This window comes from Dermochelys coriacea, chromosome 7 (genome assembly GCF_009764565.3).
Source record: "Dermochelys coriacea isolate rDerCor1 chromosome 7, rDerCor1.pri.v4, whole genome shotgun sequence".
Lineage (NCBI taxonomy): Eukaryota > Metazoa > Chordata > Testudines > Dermochelyidae > Dermochelys > Dermochelys coriacea.
In genome coordinates, this window is record NC_050074.1 from 17,969,146 (window position 1) to 17,995,795 (window position 26,650).

Genomic DNA, 26,650 nt, shown 5'->3' on the forward strand with positions numbered 1-26,650 from the left:
GTTTAAATCTGTCATCCTTTCCCTACATATAAAGGAATATTTGTGGGAAAGTTTATCCATAATTAGCAGGAATTACATATTGAGGAATTATTTTTTTCCTTTTGATGAGAAAGAGAAGGTTTAAAGCTAGAAGTAAATGGTGTCAATGCATTTATATGACACTCATAATATATTGGGATGATCATTTTCTTTTTTAAATTGTAATCTGCTTATAATGATGTCCATATTCTTGATGTGAAATTGTTTTAACAGATACTTGTAATAATATATGTTATTGCAGGGTCTGATCTAAAGCCCTTTGAAGTCAATGGAAAAACTCCCGTTGTTTTCAACGACTTTGGATCAACCCTTTCCAAACAACATCTAGCCAATCTCACTCATTAGAAAAATATAGCATGCAAACATAATTATTTCTCACAACACCTGGGGAAAGCATCATTTAAACCCAGTTCATTCTGTATCATTTCACCTATTTCTGAACTCTTTAGCAGTTAGTCAGACCTGGAGTTGAGTGCTTTAGATAGAGATTAATATCTCATTTTTCTCTTGATTTAACAATACTTCATGTAGCATCATTATTTCTCCCTACAATAATCAAGACTCTTTCATCATTAATTAATTAAACATCAGAACTCAATGACATTTCAGCAGTATTAGTGACAGCAGTGTATCATTGGGGCCCCTTGAAACGGGTGTCTCTTCTTAGACTGTATTATAATCTCTTTTAAAAGGTGCAGACAAAGGTTTAAGATCAAAGATCCTTTATCATAGATGTCTTAATTACACCGCATTTTATTAGAAGATATAAATGTCCCTGTTCAATTCTTGCCATGCAGCTTTGTAGTAGAATTCAAAAGCCCTCTGTTTATTAAAAACAAAACTGTGATGCAAAACTACTATGGAATTCTAGTTATAGAAAGATGATTTTAAGGGCCTGATCCATTGAATGCAATTGGAGTTTTCCACTGATTTCAGTGGACTTTGGATCAGACCCTAAATTTGCACTGAACACCTTCAGCTGTCCAGAGAGGTGTATTTAAGGAATGCATTGACAGCGGCCACATTTTCACAGACAATGGGAGGAAGCATGCATGTATTTACTGTAGGCCTTTTCAGTGCTGGAAACATACTGTTGTTCAGTGGGTGGCCTGAAAGAAAAGCCTATAACTATTTTTAAGCATTCATTATAACGAAATAGGAAAACAAAGTATTAGAGAATACTAATACGCTCTGCAGAGCATGAGCTATATTTCCTTTAGTTTTACTTACTGTCATCTTCATTCTGTTCATGATCCATTTTCAAGGGTCAGGAGGCAAAGAGGATTTTCTAATCCCAATTTCCACCATGGAATGCATTGTTTTCTGAGCATTCTGTGTTCATAGTAGCTAAAGCCCATCCCCTCCAGCCACTCCCACCTCACAAACAATTCAAAGGTCAGAATTAAAGTGAAAGCTGACGCAAAAGTGAGTGATGAAAATAAAAGCCAAACAAATTCATGAGTGTCACATTCCCCTCCCAGAGCAAAACCTGTAAGAGGGGATAAAATGTTTAGAAAGACTAACACACAGGGTCAGATTACTCAAGGGGCCCTTCAGGCCTGCAAGCCTGACATAAGGGGGCTGTAGAGTAGGTGTTAAGTCCCCCTACACATCATATTCCCATCTGTCTCTCCTCTCCATCCAGTAACATGAGAAAGGTAGTTCTTTCATTATGGGTTTAATGTGATATGGGCTTTATTCCTTTTGCTCACCACCCAAAATATAGATATAGGCCCCTAGTGAATACTGTAGCTATACCAAATGAGCTAATAAATATTCTGTGCCAAGCTATGCTAAGCTTTCTCAACTCCCTCTTGTGTACCTTACATCCCTTTCTTTTTGTTCTCTGATTCCACAAACATAATTCCTTTTTGAACTTCAACCGTCATCCAAAAAAGCTAAGTGTACTATACTATATGCAGACAGCATTCCTTTGGTAATATGTGTGCTCTCTAATGTTACCCATCATTTCTATGAGCTGAAATATTAGGAACAGATTGATATGGTTAAAGATAATAAGCCATTGTCTGTCTGGGAAAACAATTAACAAGAGACTTTGGCCAGGTAGCTGATGATTATCATAAATTAAGAAACAAACCTGTTCTTGAATTTTGTATTTATATGCTATTTCCATCTTGCACGTGTATTTATATATGTTTTGTTTCACTATTGTTTATATTTTATAGAAAAAGAAAAAATATGAAGTTTTTTAAAAAAAGAATTGAATGGAGGATATGTTGTTACTAGCCAATTTTTCAGTGCCTTACTTATTAGTTCATGTCGCCAAAAGGTTAATATCCAATGATATTCAAATATTTGATTCATTAGGAGCCTGATTCTGTGTCCTCCTTATGTAGGTATGAAGCATGTGTGAGAGAGAGAGGCTGTTGGAGCCTTTCTCCAGAGCTGGTCAAATTTTGGATTTTTGTTTTCACTTTAATCCATCACAATGTCAAATGTTGACCAAAAAAAAATCTTTGGGCAAAAAGTTCCTTCCATCCCTTTTTTCAACTGCTATAAACCTGGTCAAAATTTTCCAAATGGCAACATTTCACTGAAAAATTTTGACAGAAAAAAGAAAGACATGAATTTTTCATGAAAATATCCTTTTGCATGGACTGCATAACGAACAAGCAAAATTGCAGGCATGATGCTTATACTTAGATTGGGTGTTCTCTGGGGCAGGCACTGTCTTTTTCTTTTGTGTTTGTACAGTGCCCAGAACAATGCGGTCCTGGTTCATGATTGTGGCTCCTAGGTGCTGCTGCAAAACAAATACATCATAATCCTCATCAACAACAACTGGGAATCAGTAAGGACCTTATAAACTGTGAGAAGTGGAGAATATCTGTAGTGTAGTGTTCCCTGGCCACACCACTGGCATGCCCTGATCCATGCCTTATATCAGGACTGGGTGCACAGCTGGTGTATAATTTTTACTCCAGTACTTCACCAGCCAGGAAGGCTTCCTACATAAGAGATATTTGGGAGAGCCACCTACACATACTTTAAGGCCTGTTTACACTGTCAGAGTTGTATAAACTAACCTTAATGTAATTCAGAATGAGTCCCTATTATAGCTCCAAAACCTTTATACATTTTAGTCCATACTCACTTTGCTTACAGGTCATCAAGGAAGAGAGTTTACATTCTAATGCTAGCTGCAGTCAGCAGGAGCACGTGAGCTGAATCTCCCTCTCTTTCCAACAGAGAGGGGGTAGCTAACAGAGCGTTCTGAGTGAGGGCACCAGGATTCTGGAACTTGCTCCCCTTCTTAGTCCAAAATAATGTGAATTTGGTAACTAGTGACATCTCTTTGCCCTGGTCTACACTAGGCGTTCAGGTCGAATTTAGCAGCGTTAAATCGATGTAACCCTGCACCCGTCCACATGACGAAGCCCTTTTTTTCGACTTAAAGGGCTCTTAAAATCGATTTCCTTACTCCACCCCCCGACAAGGGGATTAGCGCTGAAATCGGTTTTGCTGGGTCGAATTTGGGGTACTGTGGACGCAATTAGATAATATTGGCCTCCGGGAGCTATCCGAGAGTGCTCCATTGTGACCACTCTGGACAGCACTCTCAACTCAGATGCACTGACCAGGTAGACAGGAAAAGGCCCGCGAACTTTTGAATTTCAATTTCCTCTTTGGCCAGTGTGGCAAGCTGCAGGTGACCATGCAGAGCTCATCAGCAGAGGTGACAATGATGGAGTCCCAGAATCGCAAAAGAGCTCCAGCATGGACCGAAAGGGAGGTATGGGATCTGATCGCTGTATGAGGAGAGGAATCTGTGCTATCAGAACTAGGTTCCAGTTTTCGAAATGCCAAAACATTTGTGAAAATCTCCCAGGGCATGAAGGACAGAGACCATAACAGGGACCCGAAGCAGTGCCGCGTGAAACTTAAGGAGCTGAGGCAAGCCTACCAGAAAACCAGAGAGGCAAACGGCCGCTCTGGGTCAGAGCCCCAAACATGCCGCTTCTATGATGAGCTGCATGCCATTTTAGGGCGTTCAGCCACCACTGCCCCAGCCATGTTGTTTGACTCCTTCAATGGAGATGGAGGCAACACGGAAGCAGGTTTTGGGGATGAGGAAGATGATGATAAGGAGGCTGTAGATAGCTCACAGCAAACAAGCAGAGAAACCGGTTTTCCCGACAGCCAGGAACTGTTTCTCACACTGGACCTGGAGCCACTACCCCCCGAACCCACCCAAGGATGCCTCCCGGACCCACCAAGTGGAGAATGGACCTCTGGTGAGTATACCTTTTAATATACTATAAAAGGTTTAAAAGCCAGCACGTTTAATGATTAATTTGCCCTGGCATTCGTGGCTCTCCTGGATATATACTCCCAAAGCCTTTGCAAAAGGTTTCTGGGGAGGGCAGCCTTATTCCATCCACCATGGTAGGACACTTTACCACTCCAGACCAATAGCACGTACTCGGAATCATTGTAGAACAAAGCATTGCAGTGTATGTTTGCTGGTGTTCAAACAACATCCGTTCTTTATCTCTCTGTGTTATCCTCAGGAGAGTGATGTCATTCATGGTCACTTGGTTGAAATAGGGTGCTTTTCTTAAGGGGACATTCAGAGGTGCCCGTTCCTGCTGGGCTGTTTGCCTATGGCTGAACAGAAATGTTCCCCACTGTTAGCCACGAGGGGGGGTGGGGGTGGGGAGGCAAAATGCGACCTTGTAACGAAAGCACATGTGCTATGTATGTAATGTTAACAGCAAGGTTTACCATGAAAGAGTGTACCCATTGTTCTATAAAATGTGTCTTTTCAAATACCACTGTCCCCTTTTTTTTTCTCCACCAGCTGCATGTGTTTCAAGGATCACAGGATTTTCTCCTTCCCAGAGGCTAGCAAAGATTAGAAGGCGAAAAAAACGCACTAGCGATGAAATGTTCTCTGAGCTCATGCTGTCCTCCCACACTGACAGAGCACAGACGAATGCATGGAGGCAGACAATGTCAGAGTGCAGGAAAGCACAAAATGACCAGGAGGAGAGGTGGGGGGCTGAAGAGAGTAAGTGGCGGGCTGAAGAGAGGGCTGAAGCTGAAAGGTGGTGGCAGCGTGATGACAGGAGGCAGGATTCAATGCTGAGGCTACTGGAGGATCAAACTAATATGCTCCAGCGTATGGTTGAGCTGCAGGAAAGGCAGCAGGAGCACAGACCGCCGCTACAGACCCTGTGTAACCAACCGCCCTCCTCCCCAAGTTCCATAGCCTCCTCACCCAGACGCCCAAGAACACAGATCCAGCCACTCCACCCCCGAGGATTGCCCAAGTAACAGAAGGCTGGCATTTAATAAGTTTTAAACTTTTAAAGTGCTGTGTGGCCTTGTCCTTCTCTCCTCCACCACCCCTCCTGGGCTACCTTGGTAATTATCCCCCTATTTGTATGATGAATTAATAAAGAATGCATGAATGTAAAGCAACAACGACTTTATTGCCTCCGCAAGCGGTGATTGAAGGGAGGTGGGGAGGGTGGTTAGCTTACAGGGAAGTAGAGTGAATCAACGGGTGGGGATTTCATCAAGGAGAAAGAAACAGAACTTTCACACTGTAGCCTGGCCAGTCATGAAACTGGTTTTCAAAGCTTCTCTGATGCGCACCGCACCCTCCTGTACTCTTCTAACCACCCTGGTGTCTGGCTGTGCGTAACCAGCAGCCAGGCGATTTGCCTCAACCTCCCACCCCGCCATAAACATCTCCCCCTTACTCTCATAGATATTGTGGAGCGCACAGCAAGCAGTAATAACAGCGGGAATATTGGTTTCGCTGAGGTCTAACCGAGTCAGTAAACTATGCCAGCGCACTTTTAAAGGTCCAAATGCACATTCTACCACCATTCTGCACTTGCTCAGCCTGTAGTTGAACAGCTCCTGACTACTCTCCAGGCTGCCTATGTATGGCTTCATGAGCCATGGCATTAAGGGGTAGGCTGGGTCCCCAAGGATAACTATAGGCATTTCAACATCCCTAACAGTTATTTTCTGGTCTGGGAAGAAAGTCCCTTCCTGCAGCTTTTGAAACATACCAGAGTTCCTGAAGATGCGAGTGTCATGTACCTTTCCCGGCCATCCCATGTTGATGTTGATGAAACGTCCCTTGTGATCCACCAGTGTTTGCAGCACTATTGAAAAGTACCCCTTGCGGTTTATGTACTCACTAGCTTGGTGCTCCGGTGTCAAGATAGGGATATGGGTTCCGTCTATAGCCCCACCACAGTTAGGGGATCCCATTGCTGCAAAGCCATCTACTATGACCTGCACATTTCCCAGGGTCATACCCTTGATATAAGCAGATCTTTGATTGCATTGGCTACTTGCATCACAGCAGCCCCCACAGTAGATTTGCCCACTCCAAATTGATTCCTGACTGACCGGTAGCTGTCTGGCGTTGCAAGCTTCCACAGGGCTTTGCCACTCGCTTCTCAACTGTGACGGCTGCTCTCATCTTGGTATTCTTGCGCCTCAGGGCAGGGGAAAGCAAGTCGCAAAGTTCCATGAAAATGCCCTTATGCATGCAAAAGTTTCGCAGCCACTTTCACAGCCTGGGAATCGTCCCAGACGTTCAACACTATGCAGTCCCACCAGTCTGTGCTTGTTTCCCGAGCCCAGAATCGGCATTCCACCACATGAACCTGCCCCATTAGCACCATGATGCCCACATTGGCAGGACCCATGCTTTGAGAGAAGTCTGTGTCCATGTACTCATCACTCTCATCACCGCGCTGATGCCACCTACTTGCCCGGTTTCGCTTTGCCAGGTTCTGGTGCTGCATATACTGCTGGATAATGCATGTGGTGTTTAATGTGTTCTTAATTACCAAAGTGATCTGAGCGGGCTCCATGCTTGCCGTGGTATGGCGTCTGCACAGAAAAAAGGTGCGGAACGATTGTCTGTTGTTGCCCTGACGGAGGGAGGGGTGACTGACGACATGGCTTGCAGGGTTGGCTTACAGGGAATTAAAATCAACAAAGGGGGTGGCTTTGCGAGAAACTGAATGGCCGCCTCAAAGATAGAACTCAAAACCTCAAGAATAGAACTCAAAACTGGGTTTAGCAGGCTGTCGATTTCACAGAGGGAGGGAGGAGAAAATGAATACAAAGCAAATCTGGTCTATTTCTTGTTTTGAGCCACTTCATCTATCTTTATACATCATGCTGGCTGCAGACTGTGCGGTACGACCGCTAGGCATCGTCAGCTCCTGGGTGCTCGGCAGAAGACGGTGCAGTATGACTACTGGCCATCGTCTTCTGCTGGCTGCAAATTAAAAGACAGTGCACTGCCGGTAGGACTCAATCGCCATGAGACGAAACAAGGGAAATGACCTGGCTGAGTCATTCCCATGTTTGCCCAGGCACCCAGTTAAAAGAGCATTCAGGACTACGTCGATGACAGCTACCAGTCATACTGCACTGTCTGCTGCCAAAGGGCAATAAACTGCTGCTGTGTAGCAATGCAGTACCATGTCCGCCAGCACCCAGGAGACATACGGTGATGGTTAGCTGAGCGGGCTCCATGCTTGCCGTGGTATGGCGTCTGCATAGGTAACTCAAGAAAAAAGGTGCAAAACAATTGTCTGCCCTTGCTTTTACGGAGGGAGGGAGGGAATGGGGGCCTGACGATATGTACCCAGAACCACCCGCGACAATGTTTTAGCCCCATCAGGCACTGGGATTTCTACCCAGAATTCAAATGGGCGGTGGAGACTGCGGGAACTGTGGGATAGCTACCCACAGTGCAAAGCTCCAGAAGTCAACTGTTGCCTCGGTACTGTGAACACAGTCTGCCGACTACATGCACTTAGAGCATTTGTGTGGGGACACACACACTCGACTGTATAAAAACACTTTCTACAAAACCGACTTCTATAAATTTGACCTAATTTCATAGTGTAGACATACCCTTTGATAGGGCTTTTGGAGGGGGCTGAGAGTATGGATCCCTCAATGACTGAGGGTGGGAAGGAGGCTCTGTAAGTGTCTGGGTGGCTGAGTTCTTGTCTGAATTGATCATTTAATGTGTCTGAAATGTAATTGTGTTGTTAATGGAGTTTTTAGAGCACTTACAGCCTTGGTTAGGAATCTTTTTGGCTATTATTTAAATCAGATTTTTTTTAAAAAATCTAAAAATACCAACCACCATGGGACAGTGCTGATAAACACTGAGATAAATTGTGGCATAGAGCCACACCTCTGAGAGGGATAAATTAATAGCATGTATTAATAGCAATGAATAGATCCACTAGTCCCAGTGCCAAGCATTATTACTGCCAGTGACAGTTGGTGGTGGTCATTAAGTGCTGTCAATGTGCTAGGTGAAGTTGTTATTACACTAGAATTTCAACTTGAGAAGCTTCAGAGTAGCAGCCGTGTTAGTCTGTATTCGCAAAAAGAAAAGGAGTACTTGTGGCACCTTAGACTGTGATTCATTAAATACCTTCAAGATTAAAATAAATGGCTCTTAATGATCAAGCTAGACTTCATGTTGCTGTTAATTTTTACTCTTTAACTAAAAGCTTCAAGCATCCTAAACAGACTCTAAGGCCCTAATCTTGCAATGAGAGCTGCATGGGTGAACCCCCACTGAAATTACCTGGGCTCCTGGGTCTGCCTGGGTAGGGCAATTTGCATGATCGGGCCCTAAATATGCTGCTTAAAAACCTGGTTTTTTTCTTTCCTCCGTCTGTCCCTTCCATTTTATGTGAAAAGGCCTGGAAGCTGTCCTGATGTGTTGACCATAACTGTTCTCTTTCCATCTAAGTCAGACCTGTCTTAATAAAAGTCTAATTGTCCTAATAAAACTTAATAGAACTTGACGGTCACATCTTTTCTGGGGTCTCTGATCTTTTCCACCACTGTGTCTGTGCTATACCACATTGAGGCATGACTAGATTACAGTGCTTTGCTGCATTTCATCATCCAACTGAAAGCCAGAGGGTCTGAGAACTTCTTTGGTGAAGTTCATCTTTTGAAACTATGAAACAGTTTGATATAAGCGGGACAAGGCACGGAAGCACTGAGTCCTCCTAAGTGTTATTATAATTTGTGACTGCATTTACTACCCTTGAAAGTGGAGGTTTTTATAGTAATGATTATATATTGTGCAACCCTTCTCCTCATATTGCTGCTTCGGATGGAGGAGGCTGGTAGTATGGTTTGGATATATGGTTAATACAGATAGGCCCCATCTATACTGCAAACCAAACTGTGTTGTTTAACAGTCGGGATCACCAGTGTGTAACTGGATCCTCTGGCACTGTTATTTTGTAGCGTAAATGGGACCAAAGAGAGAGAGAGAGAAAAATTCCATGCAACTCAATAGTATATTGGTGCTGAATCCTAAAAACAGAGTTTAAATGTCCCTGTTAATTATTTTACTGCTGGTCACTTTAGTAGAAACTTTCAAAAACTCTGGGATTGTTGGCAGAAATTAAGTTTTGGGTGGGACTTGAGTAGAATCCCATTACAATGCATTTGTTCCCAAACCCTGAGGAGACTAGAATACCTAAGATCTGGTGGAAAAGATAGCAAGACCAAGTGAAGAGAAACCGGAATGAATGAACTGGAGGCACTCATTGAGTTTGTGCTATTTTGCTAAATTCACTCTCATTACAGCTCTCACTTCCCTTTACCAGTGAGTAGACCTGGCCAAGGGTTTCAAATTTTGCAATTGGAATTTTAAAAAAGCAAAATAAAAATAAAATAAAATAAAATAAAATTAAAATAAAAAATGGATTAACCTTTTTATAGCATTTTTTTCTGGGCCAACTGTAAAGAGGGGTCAGAATGTTCCCCATTTTTAAATGTCAAGACTTAAAAAGAAAGTCACAACATTTTTTAAATTGTTGGATTTCCCCCCACATTTTTTGACCAGCCTTGGTAGAGAGAGCAAGTGAGCTGGTCACATAGTCTCAGTTCAGGCTAACAGGACATATGTGAACAGACCTTTCCCTTACTCTTAAGATGCTTATTTTACAATTATATGTATTAATGGTATCAGTAAAATTATTGTCTATACCTATGTGAATATATATTGTACTGGGTCTTCCCTCCCAATCGAGGAACTCTGGAACTAGCATGTTATTTCTCTTTGTCAGGAATACATGTAAAAGAGACACCTTTATAGCTATAGTTGCTGCATGGCATTGGCTATTTCCAGCTGTATAGCTGATCTTATTTTCTGTTAGCTATTCACATTTTTAGAGGCATTATAGGTTTTCTGGTGTTGGATTTGTGGGTGGGAATGAATGCACTTTTATAACTGCCCTTTTTATATTAAGACATTTCTGATTAAACTCTGGTTTGGGCCTTATGAGTTTTGTCAGTTGTCAGTTGTAGAATTAGCGCTCATAGTTTCACGGCCCATCCAAAACCTGACTACTGAGAAATGCTCACATCCTTCATTGCATGTGAATTGTATGATGTAAATAAAACAAAACTGCCTGTTAAATTGTGATAACATTGTTATTGACTTATCAACTCTCCCCAAGAACAACAAATTATAGTGTAAATATTAGCAAGGGAAAGCTTTAGATTCCATTCAGTAGGATAATCTGGTGTGAATAAAAAACCATCTGTGAAATAGCAATGATTCTGGGAAGTATTATATACAATACCTTATGAAATGTGCTTGCATCATCTCTGATTGGAACAAGTTGATGTCTCTCCCAGAACTTTTGGAGTGGAAAAGATCTTCCTGGATGTATATTTAAATAATACTTTTAAATAAATACTTCATGTGGGGATCTCATAGTCCAATACCCCAAGTACAGAAGGGTAAATTAAGGTACAGAAAGATAAAATGACTTGTTCAAGTTCATGCAGCAAATCAGTGGCAAAGCTAGGAAACCAAGAGTCCTGGCTTTAAGTCCTATGCTCTACCCCATGGACACACTCCGTCCTATTTTAGAGGTTTCGTGCAGGATTTAAGTCAGTAAAATCAATGGGAAACATAACAGTAAAACCTCTGTGTAGTGTTTTGAAAAGCTACCCTCAATTGTTAACAACTCTTTGGAATTTTCTTTATAAAAAGACATACATGTTTGCTTGGCCTGTGGAAAGTTTGACTAGGCACACTGATGGTGGCAGAGTTCTATGTCACTCCCAGGGGAACTATAGCATTCTGTACTGCGCTCAGAAGATAAGTGTGACTGGTTTTGGATGCCTGCTACACTATGATTAAAGAAGATTGAACATACAAACTTCAGTCAGGAAGAAATACATTTATCTTTGATGCTATGAGTCATCTATTTTTCTAGTTAAATAGGTCTATTTTAACTTAGACAGTTCTAAACTGCGAGCAATCCATCTTTCCAGCTGCCATGGAGCAACTGAGGGAAATCTCAGTGTCATAAAGCTGCTGTTTAAAGAGTTTCATAAATGCAAGTATGGTACAGGAATGACTGAATGAGACACTCAGATACTATGGCAGGGTTGCCAATACTTGGATTTTATTTTGAGTCTTGTCATATTTGACAGGTTTCAGAGTAGCAGCCAGGTTAGTCTGTATCCATAAAAAGAAAAGGAGTACTTGTGGCACCTTAGAGAATAACAAATTTATTAAAGCATAAGCTTTCATGAGCTACAGCTCACTTCATGGGGTGCATACAGTGGAAAATATAGTGGGGAGATTTTGTTTTACATAAAGCCCCAGCTCCTGGAGACACGCACTTAGGTACAATTCTCAGCCTTCTTCTTTATTTTATTTTTTTTTAATGAAAATTTCCGCCCCTGATGGTTGCAGAGAAAAGTTTGGAAACATGACCCAGATGCCCCGGAAAGGTTAAAAAACCTGAAGGCAAATAAAAAAGCTCAACATTATTTATTTATTTACATTTCTTTATGGGGGGGACTCATGAATTTTGAATGTTTGGGTTTGGCAGGATGGATATGGCACAAATGCTAGATAAATATTTCACATCAGAAAGGAAAAAACCTCTGCCAGATATTTCCCACGTGTGTTTTATTCCTTACAGAGTTTGGGTGTTCAGCCATTTAAAATATAGTGTCTAGTCTTTCCAATGCTAAACAAATCATATAATTAGTAATATTTTGCCATTGCTTACATTACGGCAATGAGGTAGAGGTGGTCTGAAATTTTTGTCCCACTGAAATTTTAGATGAAAATGAAAAAATCTCCATTTTCATCTACATTTTCCATGGAAATTATTGAGTTTTGGCTGAAAATGGGAGTTGGATTTGTAGTTTGCTCTTTGTGTCCCCATTCCCCACTGCGTACCAGGTTCTGCAGCTGGACACCATCTCCCACAGTGCACTATTTCCAGGGATTCCATGTTACACAGGTGTTCCCTTATTGGTGGGGAGACTGTGATGTATTATGAAAGATGTAGTCCTGTGGGAATGCTAGCATGTAGAATGAGGCCATGAGAAGCAAACTATCATTTGCTACGAAATACTATAGCTCCCATTTTTGGCCAAAACCTTTTGGGTTTTGACCAAAATATTTTAGCGAAAAACAAAAATTTCCATGGAAAACAAACACTCTCTGCAAAAAAAATTAGTTTTCTGCAAAAACCCAATTTTCTGTCAAAAACCAGTTTGATAGGAAAATATTGACCAGTTTACTGTGAGGGGTATGTAGATCTTCATTTTGCCCCCTTGAAGGGACCCCGAGTCCAAAGGCATACCCCACCACAGTGGTGTCACTAGAAGAAGATCCTGCCAAACCAGACTAGTCTGGGGTGTTGAAGTTTAATTCCAGCCCATGTTCAAGGGTAGCTCAGAGAGGTACTATAAGCTGGAATAATTTAGACACTGCTGAGCCTGTTTAGGCTCAAGACCTTAAAAGAAGGGTGCTACTGTCAGTGGAGGGAGATACGAGAGGCTTATGCTGACCAGAGAAAGGAGCTCTGCTGTATGATTTATACTCTCCGGTTTTGTTTTGAGTTTACTGCATGGAAGAAATGTGCAGCTTGAGCCTTTTGCCAAGTTGGTGTCAATTTGGGATAAATCTGAATCCCTTGCAACAATACCCAAAACAGAGAGAATAATTTTTGTCCAAACCGAACCTTGCAATGAGCTCCCCTTTCCATCTTTCCATACTTCTCCTGCTACAAGGGCTATAATCACTTGGCTAAATGTTTGACCCTTGTTTTGACAGTGGTATAATTCCTTGTAAAGACCAGGTGGTGAGGTCATATAATTTATTGGCCCAGCTTCTGTCGGTGAGAGAGACAAGCTTTCGAGCTTACACAGAGCTCTTCTTCAGATCTGGGACAAAAAGATATGACCTCACCAACCTTGTCCTATAATATCTTGGGATCAACACAGCTACAACAACACTGCATATTATAATTGCTTGTGTCAGTTAGCTTGCGCTAGTAACTGTACCCAGTTACACAACAACACAGACTACAATGGCTTTGGAGTACTATCATAGTTACTAATCTGGTGGCCTTTAGTGTTGGCATTTATCCACTCAACACGTTTCCTAGTCCCCGCCCCTCTTTCTCTGTCTACCCCGACATAATCTATGACAAAGATCTTGGGTCTGAAAAGGATGGCGTTTAACTACACAGATGAGTTGGTTTCAAAGACAAATCACTTGTTGTGCTGCTTTAGGGCCTGAGTCTGATGTCACTTACCAAAAGGTGCAATCATTCCAGGGACTGGAGTTACTTTTGCTATACACCTCAGTCAATGAAAACAATGCAGGCAATGACAACAGTAACTATATGATTTGCACCTCAGCAGGAGGTAGCCAGCAACCTCATTGACTGCTTGGAAGTAACATCTAATATAAAATATGAAGGCAAGGGAGAAAGGTCTGATTATAACCAGTCTGTGAAGTGCTTGAAGAGAGTGTTGCTATTCCATCATTCACTTAGAACAGTCCCGGGGCAGAGGAGCAGTCATCATCCTCAAGTGAGAAAGCTCAACTCCAGTGTTTATTTTCTTAATTAAGTGTCTGTTGCATGCTTGGTGCTGTCCAAGACACGGAGGAGTTCATGTTCTCTGCTGTGAGGAACTCTCACTGTAAATAGATAGCCAACAGAAACCTTCTGGGTCTCACAGTGTAAAGGTCTGTCCTAAATCTTAATTTTTTAACAGACCACCCTAGTGAGGAGCCCTCTGAGATCCTTCTGTAATTGACCCTGCTTGTGCTGACAGTGTGGTTTGAGCCCAAGTCCTATGGAGCTGAAAGCATGAGATGCTATCAGTTGAGCTAGAGGAGTAACTCCTGCAGTTCAAAACAGACTCGTGGCTGTTGTGTGGCTCAGTCACGATGAGGGAGACAAAGACTATCATTCCCCTTGTGTAGGTTACACATGGACTTGTGCTAACATAACTACCTATCCCTCTCTGAACAATCTCATCCCCCACTTTCTTGTGAAGATCCTTATCAGGGGATGGAATACACACTTGTTGCTCCTGACCCTGATAGCTATTGCAGAGTAATAGTGTATTTGGAAAATTACAGATCACATTCCTTCATTTCAAACTCTGTAAGAAAGCTACCTGAAGCTGCTTACATTTCCATCATTTAGAATATGCATTCCATACATAGGAATTTAAAGGATACATTTAGCAATGTAGAGGTGCACTAGAGAGGTGTTCTGTTGTTTCATTTAAGTACTGTATGACCTGCATGAATCGTTACTGCACTGATAAAGAGACACCCACCACCCTCTGTGATAATGATGGGAATGAAGATGTTTAGATCTGCTGTCCAGTGAAAGTTGGAAAGGAAGGAGTTGCTCACTTTAAGGAGAATAAATAATTCCAGATCTTCTGTGGTGCCCAATGGTGTGTTTCTTAGCAGAACTTAGGACCTATCTGTGAATCACATGACTGAACAGCAGCACTTTGCTGGGTAGTCCTCTGTATACACTTTATTCTCATTTCCAAAGACATAGAAGGAATAGACTTTTCCTCTCCATTCATATTCCACCTTGGTGAGTGGAATCAGCTCAATGGTTTGTTTCTGGAAAAGACAAAGGAAATATATGGTTATATCTGATGATAATCCTAAGGGCAGAGTTTGGGAGTCAGATCCTGCTGCCCTGGCTTATGTTGAGGTGCACCTTACTCACAAATAGCCCTTTCACTTCCCAGGTAAAATACTACTCAGCATGAGCAAGTGGATCACAACCTGGCTTTTATTTGGTTTAAGGAGTCTGATCCAAAGCCCACAGAAGATCTCAGGAACCGGCGCTGGTCCAAGGACCAGTGTTGAGAAACACTGGTCTAGCCTATCTTTGCCTACTGTTTCACTCATCTCAGAATTCCTGTGGTGATGATGAATTCTTGGAATGGTTTCAGTTCCTTTCCCAAGTGTCCTTTGATGGCAACATTTTTACATCTTTCTTGAACACCAGGATATCTAAAGGTAGTGGACTTCATTGTACAGGTTTATATGACTTAAATTATTCCCTCCCCAAGTGGCTGTGAAACAAGCTGTTCAAACTTACTGTCCCCCCCGTCTGATTCTCCTTTTTTAAAAAAATCTTGGGGACTGCTCCATCATTTACATTGATTTTACATGATGGATCTTCATTGATTTTGATCAATTTACTCCCAATGAAAGTCAGATCAGAATCATGCAACAGAGATCTGGTAAACATGTGACAAGATACAACCTCCCTGGCAGATGGTAAATTAGTAGCAACTTGGGCTCACATAGGTGCTGCAGAGAGATGCGGTAAAACAGCTGCTGTACCTCCAGGAACAAGAAGGGAAAGACTGGCTGGCTGAAGACTGGTCTCTGAATGTGGGGCTGTAGATCTAAGTTAAGATTCCTCAAACTGGGGGAATATTTTGCATGTTGATGTTTTTGGGGTGTTTTCTGTGATTGCAGTGCACAGTTCTCCTTGAGTAAAGGGAATTGACTGGCTGACCTTGTGTGATTTTGCTGTGTTGTTTCACCAGTTTACAATTGACATTACACATGCTGGAGATTAGCAGGATAATATTCTCCCCTAGCTGGCTCCCATTTATTGGGGAAATGAGCTCACATCTGTCTGGTGCATCTTACCTACCTGTCTCAATATACGACTATTGGAGGCAAACTGCATTTGGTGTTGCGCAATGCATGATTCTGAACCCCTATCAATGGTCGGCTCAGGGAAATTCACTAGAGGATACACCTGTGAAAATAAAGGCAGAGTTAGGAAGGACATATTTATACATCCTCCAAAATGCAGTTTTATCATGTTAAGGATCATTACTAAAGAACTGTAGTCCCTTGGGTAATTTTAATTTTAGCCCATTTCACGGACCGCATGTACAATGCCGACACCCTCTTAAGCATGAATTTGACTGGCAGCTGGCAAAATGTCAGTGCTTCAAGGAATAAATCAGTTTTAATTTAATTTTAAATACAGATCCTGGACTGTCCTGCAGCACCTCACATCCCCAGCACAAAGCAGACCTGCAGCTGGCTAAATCAGCACAGGAAGCTGATTGCAGGATAGTGAGATTCTCGGATGGCACAAAGCCACCATACTGGCTCCTGCACACCTCCCTGAAGCTGTGGGAGCACCAATAACCACTCTGGAGAACTCCTTTCCCTGTCTTGTGCTGTGACAAAAAATGGGCCCGAGATACAAACTTTCCTCAAATTCCTAGTAGTTCAGATCCAGGGTTTTGGTTCAGGCCTGTCTCTCTTATTGCTCATCCACAAGTATTGATAGCTATCCAGTGGACTGTAACATGTTGCCCATGATGATATAGCAATGGCTGCCACTGTGTGTACTGTCATTGGAAAATTGCTCTCACATTTTTTACAAATACGCAGTCAAACCCTCCTATAAAAATTATATATTTATCATAAAATGTATGGCTATTAATTTTACTTCTTTGTCCCTTTAAAATTACTTGGTACTTAGAGAGTTTGTTCATAAACATGGCAGTGTGCTCTGCATTTCAGTGGATTCCAGATAAAAGAATTTTAACACAATAGCATCATTATTTACCACTTGATTTTCATCACTAAATATTTCCTTCCCAGTGACTTCCTGCAGGTGATAAATAGGAAACCCAAAATTCTTGTCAACAACATATTCAGCAACGCTGTTCTTCCTGTTGGGAAAATGGGGGGAGCATGTTGATTTCTATTTCTCTTCCTTAAAAGTTAGGATTGCTATGATTAGCTTTATACAACAAAACCCCATAGTGTTCAACATGTTTTACAAGCCCTGGACAAAATCACGCCTTGGGAAGCACACGGGATTATGGCAGAAAAGACAAAACTGGGAGGGGAACCATTGGGGTAACTTTTGTACTCTGCTCTTATCTCCCCCCAAATCTGTCAAGTTCAAGCCTTTGTAACTAGGATTTCTGGGCTGGGCTTTGATTATGTGGTTCACATGTGTTAGTGCATATGTCTCAGATCTTACCGTCCCCTGCAGGTTACTGCTTTCCTTGGCCTGAATAAACTATGTGAGAAGAGATTTCCAGAGCCACAGCCAGTCCCAGGTCTACCTTAATTCTGCCCTTGCATTGATTAATGTGTGCCACTGTGCAAGCTACAAACAATGAGGGCTTCCGTTTGGCCTAAGATATATAGAGATGGCTTCTTCCACGACTGAAATTCAACCACTTTTGGAGTATGAGAGGCACCCTTCAAGTAAGGCACAGCAATGTTAAACAGATCAGAATTTAAAGGAAAGATAATGGGTCTGAATCTCATTTACACAAAAGTTCCTTTACACCTTAGTGGCAGTGTCAAGTGCCTTTTTAATGCCCTTTCATCCTGCTAGAGCAAGGTAAAGGGATCATAGTGTAAATAAGAATCAGCCCCATTACAAGAAAATGTTAGTGAGGTGAAATGTAGTTTGCTCAGAATTCTGTCTGGGCATTGAGCTAAGGTGCTCTAGCCTTAAAACAAGGGAGTTTTAATGGGCACTAATGCTCGGGACCATGGTTTTCTATTTGATCCAAAAGTTCTAGTAATCTAGTTGAACACTCCAGGTCTCTGAATATTTGTGTGCCAGATGCATTCAGCACGGACAGTGATAATGTCATTTCTCGTACTGCTTAACTAAAATTAGATAATCGAGTGATTTCTGAAATTTACAAAATTATACTTCCTAGAGGTAAAAGCTGGATTTCAATGCCACGCTTTCTTTCCAATCTACATGGAAAATATCAATTTCTAAGGATTTCGTTAACACTTCTGTTAAATGACATCACTATCACTAGGAGCACTGATCTCATGTTTGAATGTTTAAAATGTTGGGCCACATAACTGGCAGGTGTAAATCAGCATGATTCCATTGAAGTCAGTACTCCTAACCATGGCACAGCATTTAACAGGAAAGACCTCAGCAGATCTACCCTCATTTACACCAGTTGAGGATCTGGCTGAGTGTTATGTCTCAGTAACATCAGCATGTTTGAGAATGGCCAACAACTGTATATACTCTCCTGTCTAACAAAAAACCCCTGTGTTCATTTGATTTCAACTTACCAAGTGATTGTAAGTTCAGAATGATATAGCAAGAGGCCTTTTCCAGAGCAACGAATGCATTTCTGCCAACCACCTCCATGACAGTTTAAGCAACTATGGAAGAAATACAACATTTATGCACTCACTTTACACACACAAGCCTGCTTTACATGAAGCGAAGTCCTGATTCCTCATCCTTTATAGCACTTTCATTTTCACCCAGAAATTGGATAGATTCAGTCGGCTGTCTGATTTCAATGGGTTCATTAATCAGACATCACCAGTCTGCATGGGTGTGTTCTAATGTGGCACCAAGGAGTGGGAAAAATAGTTGTATGATTTGACTTTTAAATGGTAAGGCAGGAATCGGCAACCTTTGGCACGCAGCCTGCCAGGATAAATCCCCTGGTGGGCCGAGCCGGTTTGTTTACCAGCCCCCCAAGGCCAATGGGGGCTGTGGGAAGCAGCTGAGGGATGTGCTGTATTGATTAGACCTGGATTGGAAGTGATGTCTGGTAAACAAAAACTGTGAAAGAAATACAAATTGCCATCTCGTATTTTAGCTTTTTCTTACCGTCTCTTTCCTGAACCTGAGCAAAATAAACAACTCTGATTGGATGTGTCTTGCCAGCCAGTCCCATTACAAGCTGTACATCTTCTCTACATTTAAAAAGGTGAAAAGAAAAGAAAAGAAAAGAAAAGAAAAGAAAAGAAAAGAAAAGAAAAGAAAAGAATATTTTTTTTCTGTGACAAGATTTTGATCTTCTCACTTTTCATTTTGTCAGGTCCACATTCTCAACAACAAAGTACACACAAGTATCTAGAGTTTAGAATAGGGTAACCTAAGTGAACTTATTTCATCCCATGCCCAGAAGGGTGCATTAGAAATGCAGAAATCATGCAGCAAAGGCACCTATGATGAAATTCATCCCTGTGTGAAGAACCCACACAAGGTCCATGCACCATGCTAGTCCCACTTAAATCCTAGGTTTGAGAGTTTAAATGGAATTAAAGTAATGCATAGGCCTCACGCTGGATTTCTATACAGGGATGAATTTGTCCCCTAATGCAGAGTGTTCCAAGTAAGGATTCCATATCCAGCAGAGTATTTAATTGCAGACAACTTAATACTGCTGCTTATGTAGGTGACATCATTCCATTAATATTACTGTTAAAATGAGGTAGGTACATCCTTGGATCTACTTTATAGTCTGTACTAGCTGATATTTTAGCAAGAAACTTTTCATAACATGTTTTCTGTGTCTGAAGGTGGCAGTAGAGTCTGTTCAGTTTCAAATTTTGCAATGCTCATCTGAACATGATTGAGTAGTACCTGCAGATTCCAGAATTAGGACTACAAATTAAAGGCAAGAGATTCCAGCAATACCTGTTCTTCCTTCCTTGTTATTGATAAAGGTCCATGCTCATGCAGTTATCTAGTCTAGCGGATACTCATAAAAGTAGCCCTTACTACCTGCAGGACCTGTTTTTCTCCTATAATTTGTGTCCTCTGGAGATTCACATCCTTTATCTACAGGCACTGCATGTGCAGAAGCATTGCCATATTACTCACATTGACTGACCTATGAGAGTGAGCAGTTACGGAGTCACCATTCTTAAGCAGTCCTTTAGCCTCTTTGATCAAACTGCCAGGCAGGATGAGAGCTGGTGCTAGATCAGATGTGAACAGCTATTGTATCACAATGAATTCTGGTTACAAATGAACCAGGCCAGAACAAACTGATGAAAAGCTCAGCATCCTATTACTTGTTCCCTGAGTCATCCAACCAGTTCCTCCGATAAAAACCCTGCATGCTTCTGACAGTGACAATGGTTTAGCTATTGGAGAAGGGCAATTCCCTGCCAGCAACCGCTGTGACAGCTATATACCACAGAACGGAAGTTCTATTCAATTTTTTTTTACCAACTTCTCATCCTAAATTTGTACAGGAGAGCCTGGGAAAACTTTTGAGGGGACTTGTGCTAAAGGATTAATATTGACATCTGTAGTGGCTACAGATGGGCAGCCCTTCTTTTTGTGCTTGGTTAGATACTGAGATGATATTTACAAAGGAAGCACCTCAGTTGAGGAGCTCTTTATTAACTTCTACCAAAATCTTAGCATCATTAATGATCTGGATGATGGGATGGATTGCACCCTCAGCAAGTCCGTGGATGACACTAAGCTGCAGGGAAAGGTAGATACACTGGAGGGTAGAAATAGGGTCCAGAGTGACCTAGAAAAATTGGAGGATTGAGCCAAAAGAAATATGATGAAGTTCAACAAGGACAAGTGCAGAATCCTGCACTTAGGATGGAAGAATCCCATGCATCGCTACAGGCTGGGGACCAACTGGCTTAGCAGCAGTTCTGCAGAAAAGGACCTGGGAATTACAGTGGACGAGACGCTGGATATGAGTCAACAGTGTGCCCTTGTTGCCAAGAAGGCTAACGGCATATTGGGCTATATTAATAGTTTCATTGCCAGCAGATCGAGGGAAGTGATTATTTCCCTTTATTTGGCACTGTTGAGGGCACATCCGGAGTATTGCATCCAGTTTTGGGGCCCCCTGCTAAAGAAAGGATGTGACCAATTGGAGAGAGTCCAGCGAAGGGCAACAAAAATTATTAGAGGATTGGGGCACATGACTTATGAGGAGAGGCTAAGGGAACAGGGCTTATTTAGTCGGCAGAAAAGAAGAGTGAGGGGTAATTTGATAGCCTGAAGGAGGATTCCAAAGAAGATGGACCTAGGCTGTTCTCAGTGGTGGCAGGTGACAGAACAAGGAGCAATGGTCTCAAGTTGCAGTGGGGGCGGTCTAGGTTGGATATTAGGAAAAACTATTTCACCAGGAGGGTGGTGAAGCACTGGAGTGGGTTGCCTGGAGAGATGGTGGAATCTCCATCCTTAGAGTTTTTAAGGCCTGGCTTGACAAAGCCCTGGCTGGGATGATTTAGTTGGGGTTGGACTAGATGATCTCCTGAGGTCTCTTCCAACCCTAATCTTCTATGATTCTATGATTCTATCATAGTATTGTACAGGCATAAAGGCACCTTCTAATCTCATCTTATTCTCTACTCTAGTCACTCACCAACTATGATATTGGCATTTCTGTTTCCCCCTTTCATTATATCTGGGCAGACAATACACAGTGAAACTAGTATAGGAAGCCACTCTTAGCACTTAATCTTCTGTCTTGAAACCTTCCCAAATGTTCTGGGTACAAATCTGCTGCAACTTGATTAGGATGTCATTTCTGTTAAACCTCCCAATTTTTGTCATTCCCTTCAGTGTTCACTTAAAACAGGTTAGAATAAATCACTCCTTTATTAATGCAAAGCCCTAGATTCAAAGAAAGGTCAGACTTGTTTGTCAATATAAATTGCAATCAAGTTTTTCTCAAATAACAAAGGGCCATGGTCAACTCCCACTGATAGAAAGATTCCCAGTGACATCAATGATCTTTGGATCAGGCCCGTAACCTTCAATTCTTTAGCTGTCACACAATCATTTACATCTCCTTCCTCACTTTGTCATTTCTGAGAGATTTGTTGAAGACTGGGAACAGCTGCCTCTTTTTTGAAAGCTGAAGACATATGTTCCCTCAGTATTTATTAAAGACCTAACTTTATCTTTTCCATCTATTTGGAAGAAAGAATGTGAATTGAATGTCCAACAGACACATAGGTGGGACCAGTTCCTACTAGTGACTATTGTTCTCAGATGACTTGATGTAATTTGCTTGTCAAGAGCTCAGAAAAAGAAAAGTTTGGGCCAAGTGGTTTTTATATAATTTTCCAAGTATTTTTGAAGGAAAATTTAAGTGTTTTCTTCCTTCCCTGTAGAATTGTAGTGCACAGGAAATGGTGACACGTGAAAGAGAATTTGCCATAGTTGCATTATAACATACCTTTCCAGATCCACTACATGAGTGGCACTGATTCTTACCACGTCCTTGGCAATTACGACAATCCTGAAAGCAAAGCAAATAAGGTATAAGTAACAGCGTGGTGGGTTGAAAGAGAAATACAGCAGCTTGAGGCTTCTGGCATTAGAGCCCATGGGCAATTACTTTTTAACCCCAAGGAGCCATCATTCTCACCTAAACCTCATCCTCTCTCTTTACATCTGTAGGTAAGGAGAGCCTTGCTTGAAGTGCATGGACAAAGAAACCTAAAATTACTAGTGCAGACAGGGATTCCATTGTGAAATTAAATGATCATATCACAGGGAGCAGAAAGTATAAAAGACTGGTTTCACTGTCATCCCTACATTGCAATATATGCTCAGAGGTCTTCGGTCCCCTTTCTAGTGGAAACATCAGGAAGCAGGATATATATTTTCTTACCTAGGTTACTGAGTTCACACACAAAACCAATTGGGTTGGCTTTTCTGTCTGGTTTTGTTTGTTTTACTCCAGAAATAGTCTTGCTTTGTTTTGTTGGGTGGATACAAATCCTTTTTCATGGCAGCCTGCCCATTTGAAATGCACACTTCAGACTATCTGGAGCAGTAAAATCAACTCCTTGCCTAAAACAACGGCCAATCCTTTATCTGAAGCTAATACAAATAATATCTCATTATTTAAAGCAGCAAAAACAATGCTACCTGCCAGAAACCTGAGTTATCTTTTCTTATCCTAAATCAGGAGGGGAAGAAGAAAAAATATAATTATACCCAAGAAGAGCTATTGCAATTAGTAAAAATAATTGTGTCAAAATAGGTATATGTGCTAGATATTTAACCAAAGCCATAGAACTGAAATATGACGGCACAGTGATTTTAAAATCAAGATGTAATCAAGCCTTCTGAATTTGGGATAACATGACACCTTGGGACCAGGATCCTGCTCCATTGAAGCCAATGGGAGTTTTGCCATTGATTTCAATGAGAGTAGGATCAGTCCCTTGAAGAAGAACAGACTTTGAGTTACATGCTGCCGGATTTAGGATTAGAAATATTTTCTATTAGGGTAGATACTAAGGCACTGAAGTGGGATTTAAAAAACCTGGGCTCAGTCCTGGCTCTGCCACAGACTTCCTGTGGGATCATAGGCAAATTGCTTAACCTCTTTTTGTGCCTTGGTTGCCCCTCTGTACAATGGGATAATAATATTTTCCTTCTCCCACCTTTTGTCTGTCTTGTCTAGTTAGATTGTCAGGAGAGTCGCTTAACATGTGTACGTACAGTACCTAGCACAATAGGGACCTGATTTCAAATGGGGCACTCTGTCACCCAATTAATGATCCTTTAAAAGCTGGAATGTTTGGGGGGGTTACCTGTACTGAATATGTGTGCGGCACTGGAATGTGCATTTCACAGTCCGTAAACAGAGGAGGTGCATCCACTTCTATTTCCCACGGGGCAGGTGCTGGTGCAACATCAGAAGAGTCCACAAATCCACCTGGAGCAAAGGACTAAAGATCAGTCAGAAAAGACAGTGGTGCATTAGGAAGAACCGGAGGTTAGCATGGAATGGACAAAAACATCACCAGGCACCTCCTTTCACATGTGCATTTCAGTACTAGTGGAAGGTGACAAGTTGATGGCAGTGGAGGAAACTGATGGAAGCAGCTTATCCACAAGCAAATACATTTTAGACAGTGGCAGTTCAGATCTTATCCATTACAGCCCCAGCCCATTTCCACAGGGATCCTTCCTAGGAGTGAGAGGTGCCAATTAATACTGACTGGTTCCTCTGATGCCAGCCTCTGTTTACTGGGCTGAGACTCACTAACTCATTCAAGAAAGACTACTGAATCCATCAGCTGGGAAGGACATTAGGGCTCTGCTAATCTGTGCTACATTCAAGTCCAAGACACACCAGCGTCACTGCACCCCAGAGGGAACCACAGGAGGAGTTGTGCTTTAGGAGGTATAAACCCTCCCTCGCATCTCTGGTGTTCAGAAGGAACATGGAAGCTGTGCCCTCTTTAAACACATTGCCACCTCTTCCCTTCTCCTCCAGTAACTTGTTCTCCAAGGCTGGAGCGGTGCCTGGCTTCATCCCATTTGGAATCATTTTCCTGCAATTGTCGCTTGCCCTTTCTCAGGGGGATGGAGGGAAGCTCCTTGGACTTTTCCCTCCTGAGCCAGCCCTTTACAGCGGCCAATCTGTTTTAATTAGATGAGAAAATGTCCCCAAGAAAGCTTATATCTGTAACCATATACGGTCGTATAACCTTAGTGTATTCAATTCTCTTCTCTTTCCCTTTGTACACTGCACCCATACCCCTAGTCTCTAGACAGTCCTTTTCCCCCTCCCCCCTTTTTTTCTCCAAAGGCAGGAAGATGTTACAATCCATTTTACTCTGAGGTCAAAGTAAACCGGCCTCACTGTGCTTGAGCTAATGGGGAAGTTAATTGTATATCAGGAACTATGACTCCAGTGAGCAACTTCTGTTATGTTAACAAACCTGCATGTGTCAGTGGAAATTAAAGCAAAGGAACATGCTGTTTCCTGAGCTGGACTTTTTTTTTTTAATTATAAAAGACAATTACAGTACACGGTGGGAAAGGTTCTAAACGAATCTATTACCCCAGCTTAAATTTAACTTGTGTGAATAACCCCAGGGCCTGATTCACAGCCCACTGAAGTCAATGTAAATACTCCCATTCATTTACTGGGCTTTGGATCAGGTCCAGAGCGAACCAACTTAGAAGAACAAAAAATATTACTGGCCACGTAATGGACTGCCAGGAAATTAGCTTTGACTTAGCTAGCCCCTATGATAACATTCACCTTCCACTTCCAATGTTCCTCACTTTTTCCTCACCTCTTCACCTTCCACTCTCCTCCATCTCTCTTATAGATTCATAGATACTAAGGTCAGAAGGAACCATTATGATCATCTAGTCCGACCTCCTGCACAATGCAGGCCACAGAATCTCACCCACCCACTCCTGCGAAAAACCTCTCACCTATGTCTAAGCTATTGAAGTCCTCAAATCATGGTTTAAAGACTTCAAGAAGCAGAGAATCCTCCAGCAAGTGATCCGTGCCCCATGCTACAGAGGAAGGCGAAAAACCTCCAAGGCCTCTTCCAATCTGCCCTGGAGGAAAATTCCTTCCCAACCCCAAATATGGCGATCAGCTAAACCCTGAGCATATGGGCAAGATTCACCAGCCAGATACCCAGGAAAGAATTTTCTGTAGTAACTCAGATCCCACCCCATCTAACATCTCTTCTTCCACTCTCGTCTTCCCACTTGTCTTCTCCTGCCTCTGTTTCTTCCCCACTTCCTCTCCCTCTTTCTCCTCTCTGTACTTTTCCTTTCCTCTCTTCCCACTCTTTACCTGGCACGTTTATCTGATCTTCCTTCCCCACCGTCTACCTCTTCGCTTCTTTCTCCCTCTCTGTTACAAAACATTACATGAACAGAAATATTTTCCAATCGTTTTTAATTCAGGGAGAACAGGATGGAGGTGGGAATTGGACTAAAATGCCAGAATGGGATGCCAAACACATCATCACTAAGTTACTGCAGGAGCATTAGTCTAAGCAGATTCGTCTTGTTTCACTGTCCAAAAGCCAAAGAGAAAACAAATGTCACAGAAGGTGATTGGCAAAGAAAGTTGGAACAATAAATTATAATTTTTAAACCTTTTGGTCTCCACCAATTTGGGCTGGTTTTAAACTCACCACCTAAACAGGTGAAAGGCTTAGTACTCAATCCGGTTCTCCGTGCCTCTGAAATCAGGCCCTAGGAGACCTCATGTTGGATTCCAAAATTGAGGCATTCAGAATCAGTAGCCATTTCTGAAAATATCACCCCTTATGATTCTGCTAGTCTTTGTAGTTAAGGCGCATGTGGTCATTCGTTAAGTCTGTAAGTCCACTGAGATAGTCATTCCCTGCCACAGTGCATTCTACACTGTTCACTCTGCTAGGTAAGAGCGCTGATTTGCTTACCATTATAAGGCTCGCTGACCGGGAATGTTTCTCTGGTTTCAGTGAAGGTTTGCAGACGATACTGGTAAGACCAAACAAGAGTCAACTTTAATGTAAAGCTGCTGCTTATTCTCTGCTAGGAGGTGAAGCAATTCTGGGCTTAATCCTGCTCCCATTAAAACCAATGGCACAACCTCTATTGACTTCAAGGAGAGTAGAATTGGTTCCTGCGTTGGGGTAATAAGAGCTGTTCTGATTTCAAGAGCAAGAGCCAGACAGAGCAATAAAATA

General features: G+C 42.0%; 2 protein-coding genes across 10 annotated transcripts in view; both read right to left on the minus strand.

Moving 5' to 3' along the window:
• SSUH2 (ssu-2 homolog) overlaps positions 1-11,917 on the minus strand; it is a 47,439-nt gene extending 35,522 nt beyond the window's left edge. For 2 of the 5 annotated variants that reach the window (XM_038410707.2, XM_043518260.1), the window contains exon 1: positions 1,270-1,399. In XM_038410707.2, the coding sequence (XP_038266635.1) occupies positions 1,270-1,297 (28 nt within the window). In that variant the 5' untranslated portion in view covers positions 1,298-1,399. Of the gene's footprint in view, positions 1-1,269; positions 1,400-10,673 lie in introns of those variants that run through there. The other 3 variants (XM_043518259.1, XM_043518261.1, XM_043518262.1) reach the window with 2 other exon arrangements.
• The window catches only part of LOC119859571 (protein SSUH2 homolog), a 29,199-nt gene continuing 14,430 nt past the window's right edge, over positions 11,882-26,650 (minus strand). For all 5 annotated transcript variants that reach the window (XM_043518247.1, XM_038411864.2, XM_043518246.1 and 2 more), the window contains 8 exons: positions 26,381-26,441; positions 23,747-23,871; positions 22,378-22,440; positions 19,041-19,126; positions 18,488-18,580; positions 16,992-17,097; positions 16,056-16,163; positions 11,882-15,001 (listed from right to left, as the gene is read on the minus strand). In XM_043518247.1, the coding sequence (XP_043374182.1) occupies positions 14,861-15,001; positions 16,056-16,163; positions 16,992-17,097; positions 18,488-18,580; positions 19,041-19,126; positions 22,378-22,440; positions 23,747-23,871; positions 26,381-26,441 (783 nt within the window). In that variant the 3' untranslated portion in view covers positions 11,882-14,860. The remainder of the gene's footprint in view (positions 15,002-16,055; positions 16,164-16,991; positions 17,098-18,487; positions 18,581-19,040; positions 19,127-22,377; positions 22,441-23,746; positions 23,872-26,380; positions 26,442-26,650) is intronic.